General features: G+C 58.4%; 1 protein-coding gene and 1 long non-coding RNA gene across 2 annotated transcripts; both read left to right on the top strand.

The window, feature by feature from the left end:
• Positions 1–1,773: 1,773 nt before the first annotated feature.
• Positions 1,774–3,239, top strand: LOC119094872 (uncharacterized). Its single transcript, XR_005093830.1, has 3 exons — positions 1,774–1,859; positions 2,908–3,021; positions 3,132–3,239. It is a non-coding gene; the product is annotated as an uncharacterized LOC119094872 (long non-coding RNA).
• Positions 3,240–3,535: 296 nt separating this feature from the next.
• LOC119095117 (lethal(3)malignant brain tumor-like protein 2) lies at positions 3,536–6,640 on the top strand. Its single transcript, XM_037218005.1, has 8 exons — positions 3,536–3,565; positions 3,698–3,793; positions 3,866–3,925; positions 4,253–4,327; positions 4,906–5,058; positions 5,327–5,620; positions 5,663–5,839; positions 6,371–6,640. Exons 1-8 carry the CDS (start codon positions 3,536–3,538, stop codon positions 6,638–6,640), a joined length of 1,155 nt encoding a protein of 384 aa, XP_037073900.1.
• Positions 6,641–11,770: the final 5,130 nt, after the last annotated feature.

The raw sequence follows: 11,770 nt of genomic DNA, 5'->3' as shown, positions 1-11,770 counted from the left end.
GGAGTGCCCGCTGTAGGAAGCAAGGTGGTGGATGAGAGCAGAGCCGTAGAAAATGTTGGGGCGGGGCAGACTGGAAATGCAGTTGTGGTAGGAGGCATGGACGTGCATGCGCTTGGAGGAATGCCGACTACGTTTGTTGAAGTGAAGAAATGTGCATGCTGTGACATGCCACCGGCGGCGAGAGGCTATGATTGGCAAATGCCTGGCTCAACTCGAGAGTCTGACCATTTGTTCATCAGGACGTAGGCAGACGGCCACAGACGAGACGCGGGACGTGCCGATCACCCTGACAAATATCGACAGAGGTACCCAACCGGACACCGAGGCGACAACAGACAGCGACATAGACAACTGGCTACTACTTGACACGCGGGGACAAGGAGTATGGCATCTGTCGGCGGTGCACCCGCCACTCCACCGACAGAGGCACCACGGACCCGTGGTCTGATCAAGGTGTTCTCCTGGACGGCAGAAAAAAACCAACGACTGGCAAAGCATGCGGCCTCGAATCGACACTGACTCTCTGTGACGGCAGAGCGGACACGCAGGGCGGGACCCCCCGCCAGGCTGGTGCAGCGGCAAAGTGAGGAGCGTCGCGAAGCCACTGAAAAACCTAACCATCGCATACGACATGATTACCCGTGGTCATACGTATGCCGACTTTGAACGCGAACACCTTCTTCTGAATACCTTGGAGGTCAAAGTTGGCAATCAGCATCAAACTCACCTAGCCGCTGCCCAGTCTGTGGACGTGATTTATGACGTTTTCAAAGACGAGCTGAAGCAACACATCAAGACGCCAAACCCTGTGAGTGGACGTGCCCGGCACATGCGCTTGTCCATGGACAAGGTCACAGTGACTGGCGTGACGCTACAGGCTGTGAACTTGCGACTTCTTGACACCGACGCCAACACTGTGGTAGTTCACGGGACGACCGCAGTGGTGAGACCGTATCCTGACCCCGTTCCCATCTACACAGCCACCCTCTCGTTGCGGCAGCGTGATGCAGCCACTGGCTACAACGAGACCAACGGGCGGGGTGTGCTCGCTCACGTGACTGACTATCTTAACAACGATTTGGAACTGACGATGGACGAAATTGGGCGTCAAGTCCTCTCTGCTTCTTCGGACTGCGAGACCGTGTACTCGGGACCAGTCAGTGGCTTCGGCTGCATCTGGAGAGAGCTGCATGGAAATCCATCATTCATGCACCTCAGTGACCAGCCGCAGCTGCTGGAGTCTCTCTTGGACAAAATTAAGCACCATCAGACATGTGCGTGGGTGGAGGCTTTTTTCCAGCAACCAAATTCGATTATAACCGTGTTCACGGCTTCGCCAAAACTGAAGCGGCAAACTGGACGGACAGCTGAAGACTTGGACCTGTTATGCGTGGTCTTTCAGCGCCTTATTGAGACGCGATTCGTGGCGCACTCGGTAGAGGCCATTAAACGTATTTTGACGAGCCGTGATGTGGCCGCGGTGTGGCCGATGTGGCCGCGATGTCGTTGCGGTGTGGCCGATGTGGCCGCGGTGTGGCCGATGTGGCCGCAGCAGTGCTCAAGGATGGCATTGCGAGTGGTGACATCGACAAAAACAATGCCAAATCAGCCCTAAATTCCCTTCGGGACGCCAGGTTCCTTTCCAATGCACTGGCAGTGCTCGACATCATGCGCCCCGCTGTCACGCTTGGTAAAGCTGGCCAGGCCGCGACATGCACGGTGTTTGACGACGAGGTGGCCGTGCATCGACATCGTTCCGACAGGACATGGCGAAGCTGACTGACGCTGACTTCCAGGGTCGTCTGGAGGAGGACGGACCTGCGGTCGTCAGCGGTGCTTTGAGTGGCGGTCCAGCACAGGTGAGTCGCAGGCAACTCTCTGACACACACACACCCGACGCGTCCACTGGCACCCTACCGGAAGTGACTCACCGACGGCGTGAGGTTGCGCGGACACTCCTTGCACTCCCAGACCTTGAGAAGTATCGAGGACAAACCGTGCAGTGCCACGTGCCTGGGACCGGGGTGTGCGTGCCTTCTGTGGCAGTTCAGAGAGTTCAAGCGTAGAGTGGTGGCGGGGCGAGAGCGGTTTGGAGACGAGTGGCTGCCGACACGCAGCGGTGTCGTCCACTGGCTGCCGGAGGCGGCGCTCCGATCATTTATGCGACCTGAGACAGATCTGCGCGCAAATGTTCCGGATATCGCCGAGTTAGTTGAAATATGTTTAGTGCCCAGCCGGCCTCAGGCTGACACTGAAAGGGTTGGTAAAGCGTCAAAATTTGTTGTAGAAGGCCGCTTTGAGGGAAAGCACGATGGCTTGGGGAGCAACGACCAGGATCACGCTATGAAGGAAATCTTCAAAAGGGAGGACCAGGTCCCCCTCCGCTTCTTCCCGGTAAAGAGGTGCGCGGATCGTTGGCTCAGCCGGCACCGGCACACCCTAAAAGAGAAGCCTGCTGAATATGCAATGTGATTTATGAATGGACCTTTGAAGTGAAGCCATATTCCAATTAGCTTGAGTCTCTCTGAAAATATCTTGCAATTTGACCAGGAACACATTTTCTTTGACTTCCTGCACTGGGCTGACATCATGTGCAACGTCCCACACCGAATCTTCCCATAATTCGAGACTGGTTAATGGACCGGGACTGTGACGAGACGGGGACCTACAGGCCTAGTGATCTTTTATCATTCCGATCACCATGAGGTGAGGTAGGGTATATATATATATATATATATATATATATATATATATATATATATATATATATATATATATTTGGCATGACCACAGCATTTAGTGTGGCATAATGAAAGTTGATGCATGACTTGAATGGTGGTGATTATGAATACTGGGCGTGTCTCTGGTGTATCAGTACAATTGTAATGTGTTTACTTAATTTTCCAGATGCCTGACAGCCATATCATCCCTGCGCCTGCTGATGAGGATCAGCCTGTGTTGAAGAGGGGGAGGGATGGTGATGACAATGATCAGCAGAAGCAAGAATACAAAAAGATCAAGGTAGGGTATCACATTATAACTTTTCATCAATGCTGAATCTATCTATCATTTATGTCATTCATGTCTCTGGTGTATTAGTACAATTGTAATATGTTAAGTTCATTTTCCAGATGCCAATCAGCCAGATCACGCCTGCGCCTGCTGATAAGGATCAACCTGTGTTGAAGAGGGGGAGGGATGGTGATGGCAATGATCAGCAGAAGCAAGAATACAAAAAGATCAAGGTATGGTATCACGCTATAACTTTCCATCAATGCTGGATCTATCTTTTATTCATTTCAACCTTGCACGTTTTATATCATATATCATACATGGTACATACATTTGCATGTTACATCGCAATTATTGGTTTCCTATTTGACCTGTCTTCTGTCTTCAGCGGTGCTCGGGTGGCGCCCGCCGGGTGCCCGCCGCCGCCGCCGCTGCCACCGCGGGATGCCTCCCCGACTCTGCCGGCCCGCCGCCGTCGCCGGCCAGCCAGTCGGCGCCGGACGCGTTCAGCTGGGACAGCCTGATGCGTGACCCGACGTTCACGGCCGCGCCCGTCTGCTGCTTCGGACACGCGCCGCTGAACGCCACCTGGCGGGCCGTGGGCGCCGGGCTGCGCGTGGAGGTGGCCGAGCGGCCGGCCGGCCGCGGCGCGCCCGCCACCTACTGGCCGGCGGCCGTGCTGCAGGTGCAGGGCTACCGCGGCCTGGTGCGCTTCGAGGGCATGGGCAACGACGCCAGCCGGGACCGCTGGGTGGACCTCTGCTCGGAGGAGGTGAAGCCGGTGGGCTGGTGCGCCGCGCACGGCCTGCCGCTGACGCCGCCGGCCGCCGCCCGGCCGCGCGCCGACTGGCAGCGCTTGCTGGTGCAGCGGCTCATCGGCACTCGCACGCTGCCCGACGACTTCCACCGGAAGGTCAGTATTGTCCACTGTAGGACACACTGCCCACGGCTTCCACCGGAAGGTCAGTGTTGTCCACTGTAGGGCACACTACCCACGGCTTCCACCGGAAGGTCAGTATTGTCCACTGTAGGGCACACTGCCCACGGCTTCCACCTGAAGGTCAGTATTGTCCACTATAGGGCACACTGCCCGACAGCGCCCACCGGAAAATTAGTGTTGTCCATTGTAGGGCACTGTCTCACGGCTTCCACCGGAAGACCGGTATTGTCCACTGAGGCGCTCTGCCGTGCGGTGCAGCGGGCGACCGCGACTGTTGAGGCCCGCTGCTCTGCGGCGCAGGTGGTGGCCGGCCTCAGCTCCCAGCTCGCGGTGGGTCAGACGGTGGAGGTGGTGGACAAGAGCTGCATCAGCCAGGTGCGCGCCGCCACCGTCAGCCGCGTGGTCGGCCGCCGCCTGCACGTGCACTACCTGGACGCGCCGGACGACGACGGCGGCTTCTGGTGTCATGAGAACTCGCCGCTGGTGAGTCGCGCGCCGCCCGCCGGGTGCGCGGCGCCTCGCCGGCTGTGACGTCAGCGATGTGGGGCGTGTAGCCGGTAGCTGTGGTCAGGTGGTGGTGCGTTGAGCTTTGTTGACAGAGGGCTGTGTTATTCGTCGGCGAAGCTCAGGGAAATGGTGATTTACAAGTATGGGTGTTGGGCTCAGTTTGTATTCCGGTGCCTATGTCGCTGAAATCGGCCGTGCCAACTTGCAATACTTCTGCAGCTAGCGAGTGCTAAATATCCTCTAAAACTGCTCCCGCTGTGGTTTTGTGCCATCCGTGCCTAATCTCCCTTAATCTGGGTATGGGTGTGAGATTCGGAGGGAGAGGGAGCGGAGAGAGCGGCCTGTCCCCGTCCCATATAGCAGGCACGCCCGGGGGACGCGTCGGATGCTGGTGGGGTGAGCGCTGCGTGATGTACCGCCCCCCCCCCCCCCCCCCCCCGCGCCAGGTGCACCCGGTGGGCTGGGCGCGCGCCGTCGGCCACCGGCTGTCGGCGCCGGACGACTACCTGGCGCGCTGCGAGACGGGCTCCTTCCTGCCCGCGGACGCCACGCAGGACTGCCTGCCGGCGCCGCCGCCCATCACGCACGAGGGCTTCAAGGTGCGCCGCTGGCGGGTAGAATGGTCTCGGACCGATTTTGTCGTCTCACTTTTTCTCCTCTCTCTCATCCTCGGACCGATTTTCTGCGGTGATATGTTGCGCGCATCTCTGCGTGACCCGCCGTCGCTCTGGTTGGTTTCTGACCGGTGGGCGAGCCGCGTCCGTATCGTGTGGCGTTCGTAGTCCGCCCCTATGACTATGACTATGACTATGTGACTCGGTATGTGTGATGACTGGACCGCCCACCCCGCCCGACTGCTGTCCCCAGGTGCGTATGAAGCTGGAGGCGCTGGACCCGCTGAACCTGGGCAGCATCGGCGTGGCCACCGTCATGCAGGTGCTGGGCAACCACTTCCTGATGGTGCGGCTGGAGTCGCTGCCGCCGGAGCCGGGGCGCGCCGACGCCGACTGGTTCTGCTACCACGCCAGCTCGCCGTACATCTTCCCGCCGGGGTTCTGCCGGACCGTGGGCGTGGCGCTGACGCCGCCGCACGGCCACGCGGCCGACACCTTCAGCTGGGAGGCGTACCTGGCATCGCAGCCGGGCGCGCAGGCGGCGCCGGCGCGGCTCTTCCAGCGGCCGCCGCTCTCGCACGGCTTTCAGCCGGGCCAGCGGCTGGAGGCGGTGGATCTCATGGACCCGCAGCTGGTATGCGTGGCGACTGTGGCGGCCGTGGTCGGGCGCCTGCTGCGCATCCACTTCGACGGCTGGGAGGAGCGGTTCGACCAGTGGGTGGACGCGTCCAGTCCGGACATATTCCCGGTCGGCTGGTGCCGGCTGGTGGGACACCAGCTGGAGCCGCCGCGGCCCAGCGAGCGGCCGACGCCGCGCCGCGCCGTCCGCCGCCGGCCCGCTCGTCGGCAGGGTCGGCCGCGGCCCCGGCTAGCCAAGAGCCTCGGCCGTGCTCTAGCCGCCGGTGACTCCCCATCGGCCGGTGATGCCCCATCGGTCGGTAACGCCTCCGCCGCCGGTGATGCCGCCGGTGACGCTCCATCCGCCGGTGACGCCCCTGCCGCCGGTGACGCTCCTGCCGCCGGTGACGCTCCTGCCGCCGGTGACGCCCCAGCCGCCGGTGACGCCCCAGCCGCCGGTGACGCTCCTGCCGCCGGTGACGCTCCTGCCGCCGGTGACGCTCCAGTCGGCGGCGGTCCGGCGCTGGCTCGGCCGGCCGGCGTGGTGCGCTCGCCGGCGTCCGAAGCTCCGGAAGCGCCAGCTACGGTCGACGACGCGCTGGCCTGCGCAGATGGCGGTGAGGTGGCGGCACCGGAGATGGTTCTGTCGACCTCGCCGGACCGGCGCCCTCCGCCGCAGGAGGAGGAGGAGGACGTACGTCCTCCGCCGACGGAGAAGGGGGACCGGCGTCCTTCGTCGCCGGAGAAGGACCGGCATCCGTCGCGGGAGGAGGAGGAGGAGGACCGGCGTCCCTCTCCGGAGGAGGGGGAGAAGGACCGGCGTCCGCCAGAGGAGGAGGATGCTGTTGCTGCGTCCGGTGAGCAGGCGGCTGAGGACGTAGGCGAGCAGGCGCCGGCAGAGGCACAGACCTTTCCCGAAGAGGACCAGCTGGAGCTGGAGCTGTTGTAAAGACGCGTGATTTACTTCGTGTGGGCCAGCCGGATCGGCGATGTGCCATCGATCTCGATGCTGTGTTAAGGACTCGTCAGTGTCCTTTTAAAGTTCTGTGAAGAAGTCTCTGCCTGCTGGTATGTGACCCAGGCCAAACAACCACCTGTTTTCTTGCACGCTGACGCGGAAGGAACTGCCGAAACCCGGCCGTGCCATGGGAGGTCAGTGGTCCGTGACCTCGTGACCGTGATGACAGGGATGCCGGTACCGTGTGAAGCCTCACTTTGGTCTGTCTGGAGCTACACCTACCCTGCGTCTTGCATGGGGTCATGACTGACGTCTTGCATAGGATGTTGACCCAGTCCCTTGAGCTTTGCCGTGCCTTACAAGAAATAAACGTTTCACTCAATATTTAAGTCGGCTTATCATGTCACTACAGTCAGTAAGTAATCCAAGGCTCTAATGGTGTCATTAGCAGGCCTCCCGGTCCATTTCGGGACCGGCGTTCTCTTTGGTCGGAAGGCGGGAGCCGCGAGTAGGTATACGGCCGGCCCGCTGCACCGGCGGCGGCGGCTGGCGGTATGTCACGTGTCGGTGCGAGAAAGACGTGGTTTGAACTCCTGTTTATATGGCGTGCGATCGATGCAGCTTTCGTTGAACCCCGGGGAGACTCGCAGATGAATACAATGAAGCGAAATACCTCGCCCAGAAAGCGCAAACTCGTTCAGCTAGGTAGCTGGCGGTTTCTGAAAGAATGTTTACGTCACGCAAATCGGGGTCAATTGCCGTACCCTGAACTATGAGAAAGCATAGAGCTGCAAGATCCCCGCCAAAATCAAGCGCAAACCCGAGGCTAAAACTCGCACAACCCTTTGTCCTGGTGGGGGGTCACACAATGCACATCCACTGCATCCCGCATGGCATAATCGGGAGCCCTGAAAAGCATCCTCGTCCAAGTCGCCGGACAAGGATCGCGGTCGGCCGCGGCCCGCCTGCTCAGCTGACGTTCTCCAGCCGGCGAGGCCAGACGACTGGCTCGATCTTCTTCGCGGGCTTCCTCGCGGCCGCTGCCGCCCCCGCCCGCCTCGTGACCCTGGCCGACCAGCGGTCGTCGCTGTCCTCCGTCTCCCTGCTCCCCGCTGACTGCGCGCCCTCACGCTCTGCCGGGGCTCGCTCGCGCTGCTGAGCCGGCTGCGCGTCGTCGGCTCCCGTGCTGTAGCGGGTCATGTCCCTGCTGGCGATGTGGTGCTGTCGGTGCCTCCCGCTGGCAGGCGTGGTCCCCGGCCGCGGCGTGCTGGGCTGGTCATGCTCAGACGAGTTGGATGGTATGTGGCGTCGGAAAAATATGAAGAACAGGCGATGCTTCTTGTGGTGGCGCGAGTGTTTGCTGGTTTTTCTGCAAGTGTAAGGTTGAATTAGCAGGATTGTCCTCGACCTCAGTTAGCTGCACGGTTGGCTTACGAGTCACAAGTGCATTGCTACAAACATAAATTATTATACATATACATCATTATTATTATACATAAATTATTATAGTGAATGAATGATTACATTATTATACATAAATTATTATTGTTCATATAAATTATTATAAACATTAACTATTACAAATAATGTGAGCCATCTTTCATCGGAACCGTGCTTTCCCCACAACTTGCCGTGCAAATTGCACCTGAGTACATGGCTGATTATATTATATATACATAATATTACTCAACATCATCGTCATCATCACATATCATCATTAGCACTATCACATCGTCTTCAAATGCGAAGCCATTTCTCAGCATTGAAACAGTTCTGTAACCGACCAGATATGTTCTTAAGAAGCATTAGGGACGCAGATCAAAGGCTTGGGTCCAAGGAAAATCAGACTTTTGGAGTAGGATGGGTCAGCTTTGTTGGCTCAGCCTCCTCTTCTTCCCTCCCCCACCCCCAAACTCCAGAAGGTAAGATCTCTGGTCAGGACCCATAGCATTATCTCAGTATCGTAGATGAACAGGGTCCAGGTCCCTTGATCGGCGCAATCTTAGCAACGGTGGTCGGGGCCTGCACCAGGCGTCAGGCTCAGCCAGTGGTACGATCCGAGTATCAGGAGTCGGGTTCAACCACGCCGGCGCCATCCCAGCACCAGACGTCAGGACCCGCTGTCAGTACTATCCGGGTATCAGGAGTGGGTCCGTCCACACCGTTCCGCCCTATCCTAGCGTCGGCTCACTTGGGGCCGGCGGCCGCGGCGGCCGGGTCGGCCGTCGGCGGCGGGTCGACTGCCGGCGGAGAGATCTGCGTCTGCAGCGGGCTCGAGGTGGCAGCACTGTCGCCGGGGTGAGCGCGGGCGGCGGACCTGCCCAGCAGCGCGAGGCGCCAGCTGAGCAGCACGGAGCCGGCCAGAGCGATCAGCTGGGAATCAGCGCACGTGCGTCAGCTGACGTCTGCTGGCGTGAGGCGTCCGAGCGCTGCAGCACGAGTGTTCAAACGTCGCGTGAAAAACGGACGCATCTAAGCGAAGCATACGTGGATGGACAGGGTCTAGCGTGCGTCACATTCTCCACTTGTTATATTGCTGAAGCTCATACAATAGGCCGTTGCTGAATGTGGTGCAATGAACCACTCCGGATTGGTTAAAGCCTGCTGAAGCGTTATTCCCCCTCCCCGACCCGAAGCGTCACGAGGTCATCAAGCAAGTCGCTGGCGCCTAATGACGTCAGTCGGCCAGCTGATGGACACCGCCACGCTCACGTTCGTATGCCATCGGATCACGCTGCTGAACCTCGCGTGGCCTCTGATGGCCTGCCGAGCAGCACCTCTGAGGCCGGGCAGCGCACGCGTACCAAGATGCCGAGGATGGCGCAGCAGACGGAGAGCAGGCACCACCTGAGGGAAGCGTTCCGGGCCTGGGCCTTCTCTTGGAGCGCGCCGCCCCGCTCCGCGCCGGTCACCGTCACCGCGGGGAACGCTGTCGACACAGCCGGCCGGCAGCGGGTCACGTCTGACCGGCGTGAGGCGCCCTTCGCACCCGGCAGCAGCCGACGTGCTTGGGAGCCAACGGACAGGCCCAGCACTGCAGCGTACGTGTACAGTGAAACTCATTTCAGGTGTGTGTGTGCATAACACCCATACTCTGCCGACAACTTACTCAGTGTATGAACTGATGAGTTTTGATACTAGCAGCCGTTCGATGTTTTCCTGACCGGATGTCGGTACTTGTAAGGTTTAGGAAAACAAACAATAAACTCTGAGGGCACTAGTCCAGATGTTACGGACTTGCACGCAGACTGACTTTTTTCAGCTTTTTGACAGCTTTCTGACAGCTTTCAGGGCGTCTGGCCCCAGGCATCGCTCGTGGTGCAAGTGCCGCTGGGCTAACACCATATGAATAAAGCGAACGCGATGCATAACGCACCATGCTACCTCGAACCGAGCTCTGCGGACGCTGTACACGTTCTGTGCACGTTTGATCCTTCATCTGAGTGCGAATGAACTGAGATGGGTCCCGCTTCAGAACAGACACTCACGCACCAGCCCGCACCGCGCAGGAGCAGCTCACCCGTCTTGACGCAGGTCGTGCCGCGCGCCATCGTGCCCCAAGCCATGGTCAGCGGTGCTGGACGGGCGTGCCCACGCGGCCGAACGACGTCGACAACTGCCACCCGCGCACCGTCACACGCAGACGGCAAATCGATCTCACACCTGGCAAAACATCGAGCTCGTGCGCGTAAAGGCACCGCGTCGCGCTGCGAGTGCCACCTCCGCGTCAACCTGTGCTAACGGGCGGGCGGGCGCTGAACGCGACGGCGCCAGCTTAATCGTGCCGCGTGGTGACGGTGCTGCCGTATCGACGCAACATGCACATCATGAGCCATCGCCCGCTGTGTGTCTGTTCGCCTGGCGTGTTTGTTAAGCTGGAATCGCAGGCGACAGTTTCGGTCGTGACGCTCTGTTTATCTGCAGTTTAACTAGCTGCGCTCTCGCTATTCGTGACGCTTTGTTTGTTTGCACTTAAGCTGAACTTCCATGGTTCGTGACACTTTGTGTGCATTTTAACCACCTGCACTCCCACGACTCGTGACGCTTTATTTGTTTGCAATTTGTTAACTAGCTGAACTCCCACGGCCGTGATGCTTTATTTATTAGCAGTTTAACTAGTTGAGCTCCTACGAAACAGAGCACATGTCGACACAGGAACGTACATCGGATTCATGCATCCATATACATCTATTGTAGCCTCAGCACCACAACAGCCAGTCGGTTGTAATGCACTGAGGTATCCTGCCCTCGAAGAATGCAGCTGGGAACAGAATTCTATGAAAATAGAATACATGATATGAAACAGCTCAATCAGCATCATTTCAGACTTTCAAACAGAAGTGGCTCGATACAAGCCGAATTGTAAGCGAATGAGGTTGTAGCGTGGCTGGCGGTTTGAGCGGTGGCTCAAACGTGAACCGCTGAGCAGCGTCCAATCAGCATGGCGAGATGGAATTCTAAAGTAGCAGTTTAGCTAAAGATGAACAGCCAGTCAGGTGACCGATGTCAGTATTTATTGCCGTTGCCCACTCGCCACTCGTGAAGGGTGACAGGTCACGGGGGTCGCGCAGAGCCCGACTCGGGACCATGGAGACGGGGTTAAAGGGCATCGCACTGCCATTCCGGGGCTCGTCCGCCAAATGTACGTGGTGAATGGAATGGTTGTAATTCAAATACGTCATTGGTATGATTAAATCACCTTACATGCTGGTGATTTCAGTTGTGCGCTTTGACCACTGACATCCGTATTAAGTACGAGGTCTCCGTTTGCTTGCGGTCCGTTCCTGAAAACTCAGGTGAGCAACTGCCATCAACGGCGAAAGACCGCGCAGACAGATGAATGGGCCTACGTCGGGGCTCGACTGTTTCGTGCCACTCATTATCCCAGTGGCGATGCAATCTTGCGCCGGTAATCGACGCCTGCTGATGACGATGTGGACTGAAATGTGGACTGACTGACTGAATGAATGAATGAATTGAATTGAATGCATGAATGAATAAATGAATTGAATGAATGAATGGATCTGTGTGGACGGAAATGAGTGTATCCATTGGCAGTGCGGTGAACAGCGCTGGTACTGGCGCCGCGTGCGTTACTCCGACGTCGGTTGTCAGGCAGCG

This window comes from Pollicipes pollicipes, unplaced genomic scaffold (assembly GCF_011947565.3).
Source record: "Pollicipes pollicipes isolate AB1234 unplaced genomic scaffold, Ppol_2.1 Scaffold_4219;HRSCAF=4965_pilon_pilon_pilon, whole genome shotgun sequence".
Lineage (NCBI taxonomy): Eukaryota > Metazoa > Arthropoda > Thecostraca > Pollicipedomorpha > Pollicipedidae > Pollicipes > Pollicipes pollicipes.
Note: the sequence above shows the minus strand (reverse complement) of the source record. Positions and strands in the feature narration are given on the sequence as shown.

What these genes read in the sequence shown, in the direction of transcription:
- LOC119095117 (XM_037218005.1), top strand. Translation starts at nt 3,536, where the DNA reads ATGCGTGACCCGACGTTCACGGCCGCGCCC. An exon ending in GCTCGGAGGAGGTGAAGCCG is followed by an intron (nt 3,794 to 3,865) that starts GTGGGCTGGTGC and finishes GCCGACTGGCAG; the next exon opens with CGCTTGCTGGTGCAGCGGCT. An exon ending in CGGTCGGCTGGTGCCGGCTG is followed by an intron (nt 5,840 to 6,370) that starts GTGGGACACCAG and finishes CCTCCGCCGCAG; the next exon opens with GAGGAGGAGGAGGACGTACG.